At 45.4% G+C, this 16,005-nt stretch overlaps 1 protein-coding gene across 1 annotated transcript; it reads right to left on the bottom strand.

The window, feature by feature from the left end:
• Window positions 1-1,196: 1,196 nt before the first annotated feature.
• Window positions 1,197-15,980, bottom strand: LOC135516182 (kinesin light chain 2-like). Its single transcript, XM_064940281.1, is given in 16 exon segments — window positions 1,197-1,957; window positions 2,156-2,213; window positions 2,398-2,522; window positions 2,876-2,966; window positions 2,968-3,020; window positions 3,257-3,365; window positions 4,721-4,788; window positions 6,952-7,001; window positions 7,682-7,781; window positions 8,043-8,216; window positions 8,349-8,538; window positions 8,776-8,992; window positions 9,371-9,554; window positions 9,859-9,981; window positions 10,756-11,004; window positions 15,517-15,980. Coding segments are annotated over 15 exon segments (1,848 nt in total). The 5' UTR covers window positions 10,978-11,004; window positions 15,517-15,980; the 3' UTR covers window positions 1,197-1,873.
• Between the last annotated feature and the right edge of the window lie 25 nt (window positions 15,981-16,005).

The following is a 16,005-nucleotide window of genomic DNA, read 5'->3' as shown; positions in this document are numbered from 1 at the left end:
TGATTGGTCAAAAGACAAATTAGTGGGAAAAAAAATATCAGAATTGGGCTGCCTATGTAAACAGCCTTATTTATTCCCCCGCTTGTCTTTTCACTGTTCTACTCACCGGACAGTTTATTAGGTACACCACCGTGTCCACAAAAATGAATCGCTCCTACAGACAATGAGTCACGTGGCCGTGGCTTGCTATATAAACGCAGGCAGACAGGCATCGAGACATTCAGTTACTGTCGAACGAAAAGTTAGAATGGGCAAAACGAGTGACCTAAGCGACTGAGCGTGGAATGATCGCCAGTCAGCGACAGTATCGTTGACGAGAAAGGAGAATGGCAAGAATCGTGCAAGCTGACAGGCGGCCCACAAACAGACAAATAACAACGCCGTACAACACTGGTGCGCAGAACGGCATCTCGGGAATGCACAACCTGTTAATCCTTGTCAAGGATGGGCTACTGCAGCAGACGGCCCCACCGGGTTCCACTCCTATCATCTGAAGACAAGAAGCGGTGGCTCCAGAGGGCCCGCGATCACCAACACTAGACCATTGAAGAGTGGGAAAACATTGTCTGGAACATGACAGCGAGTTCAGTTTACTTCAATGGCCTGCGCAGTCCCCAGACCTCAACCAATGGAGCAGCGGAGGGCAACCCTGGCCCATGTTTTTGAGTTAACTGACCTGGAAGTCCAGGTCTGTTGAATTTGGGCAATTACTGACCTGATCAATTAGTGTAGTTGGTCAGGTGTGGGGCCTAGTTGGATAAAAACCCTACAGCACTCCAGGAACAGGGTTGCCTACCTCTGCAATAGAGCATCTTTGGGATGAGGTGGAACGGGATGTTCACAGCATGAATGTACCTGCCGCTCAGTCTGCAGCAACTGCGTGATGCCATCGTGTCAGCATGGACCAACATTGCTGTGGAATGTTTACGACACCTTGTATAATCTCCCAAATAATTCAGTCTGTTCTGGAGGAAAAGGGGGGGTCCGACCCGGTACTAGAGGGGTAATATAATAAACTGTCTGGTGAGTGTATTTTCTCCGTTTCTATTCACTTGTTTGACATTATTCAAGCATCTGTCTCCCCAACAAAGGACCTCCTATGCTCTAAACAAAACTGTCTGTGCTATATACAAAGAAAGAAATATTAAATAACTTAAACCAGTATATACAGAACAAAAATTCAGAAGGCAAAATAGTGAGCTTGAACTGGTCAGTGCTGTTTTTCTCCCATTTGATGTTAAAATACAGACGCACTCCGATTATTTTCATCATCGCCAAAATATTGTGTACAGTCTTTGTCCTTGCTGAATCTTCTAACAGCTGTAGTTCATACCTCCTGTAACTCGTCTTAAAAACCTATATGATTTATACCGCTCCAGCACTGTGATATCTATTGAACAGGTTACTAGCATTTGCAGTATTCATGCCACTAGTAATCAAGGAGTGTGGTGCTTCTCGAAGACAGTTAAACTAGTTCTATTCCGATTTCTATGGTCGAGCGTCTGCACCAGAAGTACCAGGCAGTTATGATAGACATTTGTCAAGTAGCAATAATAATTACTCGCTATTCTGTTATGATGCTATGCCTCAGTCACCATAAGTAGTGCAGACATTCCATGTTCTAGTATGCAGCATGCCGTGTTAAATATTAATTTTCTCTACTGTTTGATGCCAGCGAAGTATACAGTGAAGCAGACCGACACAGAGATTTGTCACAAAAAAGCCATGTCAAGTCGTGTTTTTCTCAATAATTTTTCTCCCGAAAATGTCTTGAATGCGAGTGTTGGGACCTGAAGTGTGTTTTGATCGCATCGGACAGCCAGCAATTTCTTCTCATTGGCCCTTCCTCCTCCTGGTCCCGCCTCCTGTCTCTTTAACCAATCAGGGAGCTGCGTCTTGACAAGTCCACGTTGCTGGCGCTCAGTCCTCTGCATTCCGAAAGGCCCGTGTTGGCATCCTGGAGAGAGGGAGGGAGTTTAGCAGGGATATTCCAAGAGTAAATCTGAAACTGTCCAAGTCCAATCCTTTCATCTCAATGTATAACCCAGGACTTGTTTGTGCTCTGTCTGTGACAGCAGTCCTTGGCTCATAACTAACAGGTTAATTAATAACTATATGTGATAGGGAGGGGGGGTTAACCGTGTGCTGCTGGTACCTGCGAGGGGTCTTCTGCACTCTTGTTGAGGAAGTTGAGAGAGCTCGCTCTCGTCATCCTAAGGATCACACAATCTTTTAGGCTTCAATAAAAATAAAAAATATCATTGCTTGGATGTTGCTTTATTGTTATTATCAGTTTTACGAACTACGGTGCATTGTCGGCTCCCCACCATAGAAGAAACCCTGAGGGGAAACACTAATTCATGCAGTGACGGGCTAGGGACACAGTCTCTCGCTCACCCTGGGTTGCAGGGCTCCTGGGGGCCACTGCCCTGTAGTTTCTTCACCAGCATCTCACTGCTCCTGCGCAGGGCGTCGCGGATCTTTCCGAAGGAGCCGCTCCGACGCAATGAACCATTACCCTCCTGAGAAAACAAGACAAACACACCCCGTCAAGGATGGGCCTCAAAACATGAATCAAAAGTCATTTGAGGTATTTGATTATTTTTCCAAAACCTTTTCTCTTGTCTTCTAACAATGTATTGGACAAACATCAGACCAGATTTTTTTATTTTAGCTATTTGCATTTTTTTGCTGAATGCATCCAGGTTTAGTAACAATGTCAGCTTGTTTGTACTGTTTAATAATTGATATAATTTGCTAATTCTTGACACTTTGCGAGTAAATTACATGTATGATGAAAAGGCGTACAATCACATTTTAATGTATGTGCACTTCCATAAAAGACCCCCCCCCCCCAAAGACAGAGGTTTCGTACCCCGTTCCACTCTGCTCCATCATCTCCCTCACAGTCCCCCCGCTGGGGACCACTAAAACCCTCCCGGTTCTGACGTCGCTCCCCCTCCAGGGGCCCCATCCTTCAGGAGCTCCACCACCTTACTCTGGTTGATGGCATCTATACCCTGTGAGAGGAGGGGACGAAAGAGGGGAGGGATAGAGTGAGAGAGATGATTCATTCTAAATGTCCGCTGGGTTAAAACAGAATGTATATTCAGAGCTTTCAGGCTCTAGACCACAACCGTGGGTAATTGCACTGCCAGTGAATCCGAGTGCCTGTACCTGCTTTTTTAATGATTGTGTAGCAATTGCTTTTTGAGCGATTGTATAGTACCTGCTTGCGTCAGTGATCGTGCAGTACCTGCTTGCGTGTCTTGGTAGCACACTCCTCCAGCGTCTCAGCTGCCTCTAGTTTACCCTGTCTGCGGTACAGCGCCCCCAAGCTCTTCAGGGTGGTATTGACCGTTGGGCTAACAGGAATTAAGTACATGCCAATATCATGTCATTTACGGAAGTCCAGAGAGGACATACCGTACGAATACAAAAAGATATTCCCTCGTTACGTCGAGGTCACAACTTATTTATCGCACGATCACGACATTACAAAAGTTGATACATCGAGATCCCGAAAGAAACTCTAAATAGGAGTGGATGTATTGATGACAGATTGACAGTATGGGCCGAGACAGCCGAGCCCATGGTGGATCAGCACATACATTTCATTGATCGCTACAAGGGATGGTACATTTCATGCTAACGTCAAGCTTTCATGTGTGTTTGGAGCTCATTATCAGTTTATAAGAAAGTTAGGAAGCTAAATGTCCCTTACTTTGAGCTAAGCGCTCGTGGTGCATTTAAGCCCTGAACGATGCCTGACAGCCAGCTTCGTCTCCCAGGCTGTGCCACCCCCCCCAAGACCACAGCCAATCGCATGCAAGCAACAATGCAGATAACTTGGCTAGTCTTGATCGAGCTCGCTAGTTAGTCTTATTAGCTAGATAGCTAGCTTGTTATCTATGCTGGTTGTTAGCTTGCATACCTGGCATGTGTATAATTGTAATGGACACTTCATGTTTTCTGGATAATATTTACATTTACAGAGTGGGTGGGTGGGCCCCGGGTGGGTGGGCCCCATTTCTGACAGGCATATTAACAGTCAGTGCAATATCTACATGATCAAGAGTGGGTATGCTCTATTCCTGGCAGGCTGATCAGATTCAATAGCCATCTCAGGATGCTGCCTTGTTGGCTGTCTACATGGAGCCTTACCTATAAAACAGAATAAAAATCCTGTCTCATCAGCCTCTAAAACTGAAATTGAAGCTGATCAGCCTGTCAGGAATGGAGCTCACCCATTGTAAATGGAAATATGTCCCTTTTAATTATACACATATCAGTTATGCAAGCTAACAAGTCTAGCCAAGTTAGCTGCGTTGCTCCTTGCATGAGATTGTCTGTGGTCTTGGGGGCTGCACGCTGCCTGGGAGAAAAGGCTGCCTGTCAGGCATTGTTCAGGGCTTAAATCCCCTACGAGTGCACTGCAATCAATGCAGCCACTGGGCTCCTTGAGGTGGTTATTATGCATGTGAACAAATGAATGAAGGAATGAAGCACGGTACTTTTGATTATCTCCTGATCTCGAAAAAGAAACTTCTACAGTGTCGTGATCATGAGATAAGTTGTGATCGAGACATGAGGGATTTTTTTATTTTACTCATATGTCCTTTCTGGACTTCCATACATCATTAAAGCACAATAGTAATATACTTTAGAACACTGAGTTGTATTTCTCACATTAAAATGTATTTCGAATACTAACTCTTACCTGTCAACTTTGCAGGCCTTGTACCAGCTCCCATATTCTCCATAGGGCACAGCATCCTTCCTCTTCGCCTGAGCAAGCGACAGACAGAGAGAGACAGAGAGAGAGAGTGGACATTTAAAAAAAAAAAAACACGAAATTTCAAACACCACTAGGGCAAGTCCTTAGAAGTGTTTTTAGCTATAGTGCCATTGCAGATCATTTATTTCCACCAGCTCCGTGGGGCCATATTAGACAGGTGTCACATGGCCATATCTCAAAAATAATAGGTACGTACAGCCCAATGGTGGCTTAGCATGTTTGAGAGAGTTTGGAGAACACAAGAAAATGGCTCAAACATGCCACATATACACATTGGCCACTTTCGTACTGGGTTGGACCCCCCTTTGCCTCCAGAACAGCCTGAATTCTTTGGGGCATGTATTCTATAAGGTGTCGCGAAGCAACAATGTTCAGATACACTGAGGCATTCAATCATTGCTCAATTGGTATCAAGGGGCCTAACTAGGGTTGGGCGGTTTCCAGACTTTCATATAGTTAGTTATAACTTCCTTTTCTCATTCTGGAATTTACGTTACTACTGGTTTAGTACACAAGGGGGCGCCAAAACGCAAAGACACAATTTGGCATTTGTTACCAGGACGCTAACAAAATTAGCACAATAGCGAATTTCCATGGAGGCTGCAAGCTAAATATGCTCATGTGCGCAAACGAAAATAAAGAATTGCAAAGACAGGCAATCCAGCTCATAGTTAAACATGTATAGGTAGGAGCTAATGAACGTCATTTTGGTGAGTTTGGACATTTACAAGGGAATGGAGCCACTGGGGCAAAGGGCCTGCTCTGCTTCAAAAAGATAGGAGAGGAGCAGTCAGGCCAAGAACAGAGAGAAAAATCAAAAAGTCAAAACACAGCAGCGGCAGCTGTACAGATAACTCATCCAAAGGGCTATGACTTCTCAAACACGGCAGAAAGCTTACACAATATGATGCCCAGTCACTTCAATTCAGCAACTTACTTAGATAACGCGACCCCTAAGTTTAACTTGCTGGTTAGCGCAGAATTCTTCATTTTTCACACAGGAAAAAAAAAGGAAGATAACAGGCGTAAGTAATCTCATGCCGCATTTCGTAAACGCAGATCTAAAATGCTTGTTTATTGTCATTTCTACTGAGCGCCAGAAGAAATTGTGCTTCGATTGCGCTTCTCCACCAAGATGAGAGTTCACCAACGGCCATTTTATCAGCAGACAGCACCCCTACTGGCGTGTGGAAGTTTCTCTCCGGTACAGTGCAGCCAACCTGCCTCTGGTAAAAGTGAAGCAAAACCTTAGCACATGTAGTTGGCTACACTATTTCTACGATAACATCAGAAACACGATGGCCTATGCATCGTTTTTGAAAAAAATAAAACTAATTTACCCGCGGCCGCCAGCCAAATAGTGTTCCACTTCTGATCATGAAAATGAAGCTATTTTCTGCCGAATGTGATGGAAAACTATAGTTGCACATCCCGATCACTCCATTTAACCCAACGACAACAACAAAAAACACTTGACTTTAAATATAAAAAGCAACCCCCGTCAATACACAGCTGGACTCCAGCTTTCACCTGTTGTGCTATTTAGAAACAAACACATGACTGGCTCAACTGTTCTGGGGAATTAGAAGCCTCATAATGTAAAAAAAAAAAGAAAAAAAAAAGAAGTTGCGAAAGTTGACTGCGGGTATTTAAAAACAAAAAGTGACGTTTTCCCTGAAGTCGGGCTGCTTACAATGACACAATGATATAACATACTATGTCAATTTCAAGAAACGTGACACCAAACCTCCAGTGCACACATCTCTCTCTGTAAAATCCCATAGTAATGCATTATGTCCAGCAAGGGAGACAGGTAAACAAATGCCTTTGTGACGACAAAAAACAACAACACAAATGCGATGGCACTATAGCCAAAAACACTAAGGACTTACCCTAGCGGTTTGTGTAATTTAGTGCCTTTACCACAAAGTCCACAGTTGCCATAAAACATTAGGCTTAGCCACTGGACTAGAAGCAGCAGCAGCAGCAGACAAATCACGGACCTTATTACAAAGCCTCTGTTATCATATTAGCGCTCTCCCTCTCAGTCCTATCAGGTCCGCCTATCCATCAGAGCTAATAGCCGGACAGTGTCACCCAGTAACAGGACCGTGGTTCAGCACACCATACAACAGGTCCATACTGTAAAGTACCTTGCTTTCCTCTCTCTCCTCCGCATGCATCCAGATAGGTTTGTTGTCATCTGAAAGAGAACAGAAGGTATAGGGGGGGGTTATCAGTGTCCCTGTGTTATGTGTACATTCATACATCTTGTTTTGCGTGGACCAAAACGTGTAAGAATGTAGGTGCTCCCCTCACTGGAAAAAGAAGGGATTTGAATTTAAAATCAAATGGGTTGAATTATGGCATGTAACTCAAGAGGATTTAACCTCTTCATGCATTTACCCGTCAGTGTGTGCTCATTTCACTAATTAAACCATAAAATCAACACACTTAACTTGTGTGGGGGGGGGGTACAAAGTGAGTTATGCAGGTCTGTGCCATGCTAGCTAAACAACGCCAAAGCCGCCCTCTACTGTGCTGTTCTGAGTATGTCAGTGTTTGATTGGCTTAAGGGCAGTGATCTGGACACAGTGGTGAATTAAGCCGCTCCACGCACGACAGATTAGCCCTGAGCCGACCGGTCAGGACACGGCCGCGCACGGCCAGCCAATGACCACAGGGTTTACTGGGAAGTCGTGGCCAGAATGAAGACTTCATAGAGTCGGTAGGTCTAGCGTGGTGGTAAGTGTAGAACCAGGCAGTGTCCCAAATGGCACCCTATTCCCAAAGGGCTCTGGTCAATAGAAGTGCACTACAGGGAATAGGGTGCCATTTTGGGACGCAGGCCTAGTCCCGTCAATGTGATTGTAGGAGACTCACTGTTGACTGAGCCAAACTCCTTCTCGTGGGCTCGGGTCAGGATCTCTTTGTACAGAGACTCAGCATCCTTGAACTTCCCCTGTTTGAGGTAGCATGTAGCCTAAAGAGATAAGATGAAATGTACACAGGTTTAATGACAAACATTTCACATCAACACATAAAAGCATGTACATCTATAACAAAACTGTTTTCAATTTCCCAAAACAGGGTAATTGTTAAAGATTAGACTGCATTACTTTGTACTGCCCTGTACTTGAAATTTGGCTAAATGATCATCTGAGGTAATCCAGAATATTCTCTCTCCCTCCCGCTTCACCTCTATTTCCCCCTCCATATTCCTCCCCCTTCCCCTCCCCCTCACCAGGTTGTTCTTGGTCTTGGCTACGTTGGGGTCATCAGCTCCTAGTTTGGACTGGTAGATCTCCAGGGCTCGTCTGTAGTAATACTCCACCTCCTCGTACTTTCCCTGGTTCTGACACAGCAGGGCCAGGTTGTTCAGCTGCTTGGCCACGTCAGGGTGGTACTTGCCCAGGACCTGAACACCACAGGCCGAGAGACACACATCAAGACTTACTTTAGCTACAATGAAAGGAGATGAGTTCTCTCTGGGCACTACACATGTTGAGTCATAAATGCAATTAAAATCATTAGTGTTATTTTGGTGTACCTTCTCTCTGATCTCCAGGGCTCTCTTGCAGAGGGGCTCAGCCTCCTTGTACTTGCCCCTCTTCCCGTAGAGCACGGCCAGGTTGTTGAGAGTGGCAGCCACCGCAGGGTGGTCCTTCCCCAGAGTCTTCTCTCTGATGGCCAGGGCATCGTTCAGCAGGTGGGCTGCCTCTTTGTACTTGTTCTGGTCCCTGGAACACAAATATAATTCCAGGTAAGAAGATTTGCAGAAGCACCGTAATTAAGCAGTAAGTCTCAATTCATTCTTCTACCAGGCTATCCACACATCCTCTCCGCACCCAATCATCTTTTTCTACGAGCACATCCAGCCGTCCCTCGATACCATCCATCTCCCACGAGCATATCCCACCCGTCCCGCACTCCATCTCCCTCACTCACTCTCATTTCTCCCTTCCTTCCCCTCTCACCTGTAGACGAGGGCCAGGATGTTGAGCATGGTGGCCACGTCGGGGTGGTCGTGTCCGGAGGTCTTCTCCAGGTCCTCCAAGGCCTGTTTGCAGAGGGGCACGGCCACCTCGTACCTCCCCTGGGAGGCGTACTGGATCACCAGGTTATGAAGAGTCCTCAGGCGGGCCGGGATCTCGTAGCCACCCTGCTGGGCCGCTGCCTCTCCGCTGGGCTGGGCTGGAGATGCGGAGGGGGTTAAAAGTGATTCACTCTTGAATACTTTGTTCGGACAGAACAGGGGTTCCAAATCAAAAAAGGGCTTTCATTCTTGGTACAGAATGGCGTGCTCGCGCTGAGGTACTACTGTAGCATGTTAAGAGACCATGCTTATTTCGCAAGGGAATATCTGAGATGACGATATGTCATTTAGTTCACGTTTTAAGAGGTGTCAGTGTCAGTAACCAAAATGCCAAATCAATAAATCAAGTATCATAAGTCTAACCCTTCTGTATCCCCAACCATATCTAACACCCATCGTCTTCAACATTACCATCTCACCCCATGTCTACCTTGTCCCCTCAATGGGATTCTCCTCGGGCCAATCAAGCGCCCTACCTTGTCCCTGGTCGTCGTCGTTGGGGAACAGGTCGTCGAGGCTGTCTTTGGATGTCTCGCCTGCAGCCTTCTCCTCAGACGGAGACACGTCGTCGTCAAACTTCTTGATCTTGTTCATGAACTCCAGGTGTTTCTTCTCCTCCTCCAGCTGGGCAACACTCTGCTCACTACACTGCAGCTTGCTCTGGGGGGGGGGGAAGAGGAGAGGGAGGGAGGGGACACTTTGGAAACAACTTGCTTTGGAAAGGATCAAAGTGATCGTATACTCCAAAATCACTAAAATGTTAGCCAAATGTTGACCGCCCTCAAAAGTAACGTTGAGATGAGTCCACACTCCACACAGTCGGTTGTGTACGTTGGGATATGGACTCATCCCCAGAACATTTCACCACCGAGGTCTGAAAACAAAGACTTTGATATTGGAGAGAATGATGCTGTGTTCTATGCTGTACATACACGTAAGGTGGATTTGGCTGTAGTATGTCTACCTGTGTTCCTGCCAGTTCGTCTCGTAACCACTGGTTCTCCTGACACAGGCGTCTGACCTGGGCTCTTAGCTTCTGCTTCTCAGACTCCACCGCACTCAGGTGGCCCGACAGGGCAATGATCACCTGGACAAGGGGGGGGGGGGGGTTAGAACCAGCTCTTATTTCAATGACAACATGGCAAGAGAGGGAAACGAGAGAGGGAAACGAGAGAGGGATGAAGTGGTTCAAATAAAACAAGGAACGCTGCAGGAATGAAACAACAACAAAAAAAGGGGGAGCCGCTAGCTTGGGGGCCAGACCACATTGTACGTTAGCGGGGACTACCAGGCTAGGAAGAAGTGAGGAGCATTGTAGAATGTTTACCAGGGATTTGTACAGTGTCCGTGACTGTTGTCACCGGTTCCAAAATAAGTGCAAAGAATTTCCTTCTTGGAGGACAATATCCTTCTATTATAGTCTGGTCTATTCAAAAGAGGGTGGGGAGTTGTCTTTAGGGACCTTCTTTTATGCCGTTCATGTTATATCAGACCATCTGTACCCAACCCAGATTCCCACCACTACCTTCCTACAGGAACAACTCTCATATCCTCTTGATGAATCACCCTCCTCACGCTCTATGAGGCATGCATCTAAATTCATCCTCTCCTTCTAGTCTTAGTCACAGCGTATGAACTAGCAATAACCCACATCGAGCACCAGCATCCTCCCCCTCTCCATTCACCTCTACTCTCCCATCATTTCATTATCCTCTCTTACCTCTCAAGGCTGAGCCTCTTCAAGCTCAGCCACTGCCTGTCTCTTTCACTCCCCTTGTGCCCTCCCTCTTTCGTCTTCCACTTCTCTTCTGCCTCGCTAGCCCTCACCCTCTTCCCTCCACATCCCTCATCTTGTTCCTACCTGTGCCTCTCCCAGGCCCAGTTCGATGGCCTCAAGGCTCTTACGCAGCAGGCCTGACTTCTCCTGGGCAGCAGGTGGCTGTGTGCAGTCCAGCAGGGAGGTGAGGAGCTGGGCATGCTCCCCGCGGAGGGTCTCCAGGCCCTGCATCACAGCTTTGGTGTTGAGCACTATCTCATCCTGGGTCAGGCGCTCCAGGGCCTCCTCGCTGCGTGGGTACACCATGGTGGAGATAACCCGGGTTCACACACACTGTAGGAAGGGGGAGAGGGGTTAGATAGGGACTGGTCTCATGTTACCATACTCCTAGTCTTGTACAGAGAGCTTGGAATTTAAGCTAGTTTGCGGAAGAGCCGTGTATTCAGATCCATTGACTTTTCCCACATTTTGTTATGTTACAGCCTTATTCTAAAATGTATTACACCCAAAAAACTTAAGCAATTCACACACAATACCCCATAACGATAAAGCGAAAAACAGGTTTAGAAATGTTTGCTCATTTATTAAAACAGAAATACCCTATTTACATACAGTATCAGTCCAAGTTTGGACAAACCGACTCATTCATGGGTTTTCCTTTATTTTGAATATTTTCTATATTGTAAAAGAATAGTGAAGACATCAAAGCTATGAAATAACACATATGGAATCATGCTGTAACCAAAGTGTTAAATCAAAATATATTTTATATTTGAGATTATTCAAAGTAGCCACCCTTTGCCTTTGACAGCTTTGCACACGCTTGGCATTCTCTCAACTAGCTTCACCTGGAATGCTTTTCCAACAGTCTTGGAGGAGATCACACATTCTGAGCACTAGTTGGCTGCTTTTCCTTCACTCTGCTGTCCAACTCATCCCAATTGGGTTGACGTTGGGTGATTGTGGAGGCCAAGTCATCTGATGTAGCACTCCATCACTCTCCTTCTTGGTCAAAAAGCCCTTACACAGCCTGAAGTTGTGTTGGGCCATTGTCCTGTTGTAAAACAAATGAGAGTCCCACTAAGTGCATACGAGATGGGATGGTGTATTACTGCAAAATTATGTGGTAGCCATGCTGGTAAAGTGTGCCTTGAATTTTAAAGTGTCACCAACAAAGCACCCCCACATCATCACACCTCCTCCATGCTTCACGGTGGGAACCACACATGCAAAGATAATCTGCTCACCTACTCTGTATTTCACAAAGACACTGCGGTTGAAACCAACAATCTCAAATTTGGACTCATCAGACCAAAAGACAGATTTCCGTCGGTCTAATGTCCATTGCTCGTGTTGCTTGGCCCAAACAAGTCTCTTCTTCTTATTGGTGTCCATTAGAAGTGGTATCTTCACAAATTTGACCATGAAGGCCTGATTCACGCAGTCTCCTCTAAACAATTGATGTTGAGATGTGTCTGTTACTTGAACTCTGAACCATTTATTTGGGCTGCAATTTCTGAGGCTGGTAACTCTAATGAACTTATCCTCTGCAGCAAAGGAAACTCTAGGTCTTCCTTTCCTGTGGCAGTCCTCATGAGAGCCAGTTTCATTATAGATCTTGATGGTTTTTACTTTAAAAATTCTTGACATTTTCCAGATTGACTTGGTCTTTTACCAAATAGGGCAATCTTCTGTATACCAACCCTACCTTGTCACTACACAACAGATTGGATCAAACATATTAAGGAAATAAATTTCACAAATGTACTTTTAACAAGGCACACCTGTTAATTGAAATGCATTCCAGATGACTACCTCATGAAGCTGGTTGAGAGAATGCCAAGCAAAGCTGTCATCAAGGCAAAGGTTGTCTACTTTGAAGAATCTCAAATATATTTTGATTTGTTTAAAACTTTTTGGGTTACTACAGTTCAATGTGTTATTTATTTCATAGTTTTGATGTCTTTACTATTATTCTACAAATTAGAAAATAGTTTTTTTAAATTGGGGGGGGGAGTAAGTAGGTGTCCAAACTTTTGACTGATGCATCCTGTTTCCATTGATCATCCTTGATATGTTTCTACAACTTGATTGGAGTTCACCTGTGGTAAATTCAATTGATTGGACATGATTTGGAAAGGCATACACCTGTCTACATAAGATCCCACAGTTGACAGTGCATGTCTGAGTAAAAACTAAGCCATGAGGTCGAAGGAATTGTCTGTAGAGCTCCGAGACAGGATTGTGTCAAGGCACAGATCTGGGGAAAAGTACCAAAAAAAGCATTGAAGGTCCCCAAGAACACAGTGGCCTCCATCATTCTTAAATGGAAGAAGATTGAAACCACCAAGACCCTTCCTAGAGCTGGCCGCCCGGGGAAACTGAGCAATCGGAGGAGAAGGGCCTTTGTCAGGGAGGTAACCAAGAACCCGATGGTCACTGACAGAGCTCTTGAGTGACCATCAGGGTTCCTCTGTGGAGATGGGAGAACCTTCCAGAAGGACAACTATCTCGGCAGCACTCCACCAATCAGGACTTTAAGTTAGAGTGGCCAGACAGAAGCCACTCCACAGTAAAAGGAACATGACAGCCCGCTTAGCAAAATGCACCTAAAAATACTCTCAGACCGTGACAAACAAGTCTGGAGGAAACCTGGCACCATCCTTACTTTGAAAAATGGTTGTGGCAGCACCATGCTGTGGCAATGTTTTTCAGCGGCAGGGACTGGTAGACTGGTCAGGATCGAGGCAACGATGAACAAAGCAAAGTACAGAGATGCTCTTTGTGAAATCCAGCTCCAGAGAGCTCAGGACCCGACACTGGGGGTGAAGGTTCATCTTCCAACAGGACAACGACCCTAAGCGCACAGCCAAGACAACACAGGAGTGGCTTTGGAACAAGTCTCTGAATGTCCTTGAGTGGCCCAGCCACAGCATGGACATGAACCCGATTGAACATCGCTGGAGAGACCTGAAAATAGCTGTGCAGCAACACTCCCCATCCAACCTGACAGAGCTTGAGAGGATTTGCAGAAAAAAAAATGGGAGAAAGTCCTCAAATATCGGTGTGCATAGCTTCTAGCGTCATACCAAAGAAGACTCGAGGCTGTAATCCCTGCCAAAGGTGCTTCAACAAAGTACTGAGTAAAGGGTCTGAATTTTAACAAATCTGTTTTTGCTTTGTCATTATGGGGTAGTCTGTGTAGATTGATTGTGGAGGAGATTTAAATCCATTTGAAAATAAAGCTGTAACCTAACAAAATGTGGAAAAAGTCAAGAGGCCTGAATAGTTTCCAAAGGTACTGTATACAGTATATAGAGAAACTACAAGACACAGCAATAATTCATGTCTGATGAGATTATTACAAGTATGACATATAAGCAAGGCTGAGCATAAAAAGGAAAAAAATTCCCTCCAAATAAATTATGCCAAATCAAGAAATGTTGTTCACACAACTTCAGTCTGTTACCAAAAACCAACCAAGGCACAGTTCATTTCTCTGGACCCTGTTTCTACTCCAATTGGACTCTATTTTGATCTTGAGAAAATTAAGTACGGAACTGTAAGCGTTTCGGTTCCAAACCTACTCTATACATATTTTGAGTGGCGCTGCCTTAAATCAGTTGTTCTATCTCCCGAGAGAAGAGAACTGACTAAATAGAATCATTACTAATGTAAACAAGCTGGTCGTTGCAGGTGGAGTGATCAGAAATGCGCTACTCTGCAACTTCTCAACTGCGCTGCTCCGCTTTAGACAAGCACCTGTTCTGTTCTGGCCGCCGCCAGGAGGCCCCCACCAACACCCCTCCGCCCACCCCATCCCATCCATTGACCGCAATGCAGCAATATGAGCGATCCCGTAATCTATCATCCTTGTTTCCGCAGGCACAGCTAACAAATCTCTCACAGGCTGTACGGGACGTTTGGCAATGTGCAGGTGTTATCATCGATCCATTAAACTGTCAATTAGTGTTATGTAGTAAAATATGGGCCGACACACTCCAGGATTCTCCACCCCCTCACAGAATGACAAGAAATGGGGGAGAATCAATGAAGGTGATGGATAGAGAGCGTTACACACCAATACAATACATTTAGTCTGAGAGACTTATTGTATTATAAGATATATCGTATATACTATAGTATGTATAACTGTCACACTCACACGTAGGATCATGTCCTACAAAGCACTACAACATTATTGTAAACATTGGCAGGTTTGAGCGAGGCCCAGCCAGAAATATGCTGCTGCAAGGTCTTTCTGCACGGATGCGGTCGTGAGGTCGAAGTCTGTCTCTATATGACTAAGAATAACCATTTCCTCGGCACTTACAATAAGCGACGGCTCGTCAAAAACAATGTAAAGAACCAAGACGAGCTCGATTGGCAACATCGGTAGCATGGGGAGGCGTTGATACGTCGGCGTAGCACTACGATTCAATAGTTCCTCGGTCTTTGTTGGACTCAAAAATATATTCCAATATAACTCATACACGTAAAAAAAATTAAATAATAAAATACACTCAAAAGACCTCGTGTCGGCCATACGTTACCTTTATCGAAACGGTTCTATTTTCCCCAAAGACAAGTGCGCTGCTCCTGGCTACCTCGACCTACTGTTGTGATGCTCGGCTTCCATCACTTGTTGTCAGGGGGCTAGCTACGCTCGTCCACAGCAATAACATCAAGGCTGGGAATAATATAACCCTACACTTAACAAAAAAATAAGCTTTGCCTACGTTGGGCTATATCACCATGAATCTCTAAAACCATAAACTGTCAAATGTATCAGGTCGATGTGCGTAAAGTAATAGCCTGTACATCACGATAAACAACGTTATTTACCTGCTCTCCCCTGCTGTTGCCCCACGGGTAAGATCCGGGTGACGCGTTATTCAGCCTTGGGAACTAGCTGTAAAAAAAAAAAAAAAAAAATTGCCAACGGAACACCACTTTGCTTAAATCCGATTGTCGCTGGCGTCTAAAAGCTTGCGAGTTCCAAGCAATACATTGTTACCAATTATGTTAGCATTGCTGATTAGCTAATGAATTCGATCCGGGCACGAATTAGCCTAGTCAAAATGTTCTCTGGTCTTGCGACGGTCGGTTTCAACGGGAGTTGGGATCAAAATACAGGAAGGCTGTTCGCAAAGTGGATCGACATCGTCCGAGCCTTCCACGGGAAGTTGTTTTGGGAGCGTGGGGTACCCGCTGCGTTCTCAGTCTGATAAGCGTATTCGAAGAATGACAGTCGCGAGCCGAAAATGGCTGCTGTTCGAATTCTCCCACAATCCTCAAGCACAGTCCAGGCGATACGACTTCACGCTACCCCTG

The sequence above is a fragment of the Oncorhynchus masou genome, chromosome 27, assembly GCF_036934945.1.
Source record: "Oncorhynchus masou masou isolate Uvic2021 chromosome 27, UVic_Omas_1.1, whole genome shotgun sequence".
Classification (NCBI taxonomy): domain Eukaryota; kingdom Metazoa; phylum Chordata; class Actinopteri; order Salmoniformes; family Salmonidae; genus Oncorhynchus; species Oncorhynchus masou.
The sequence above is the reverse complement of the archived record's forward strand: the minus strand, read 5'-3'. Positions and strand labels throughout refer to the sequence as shown.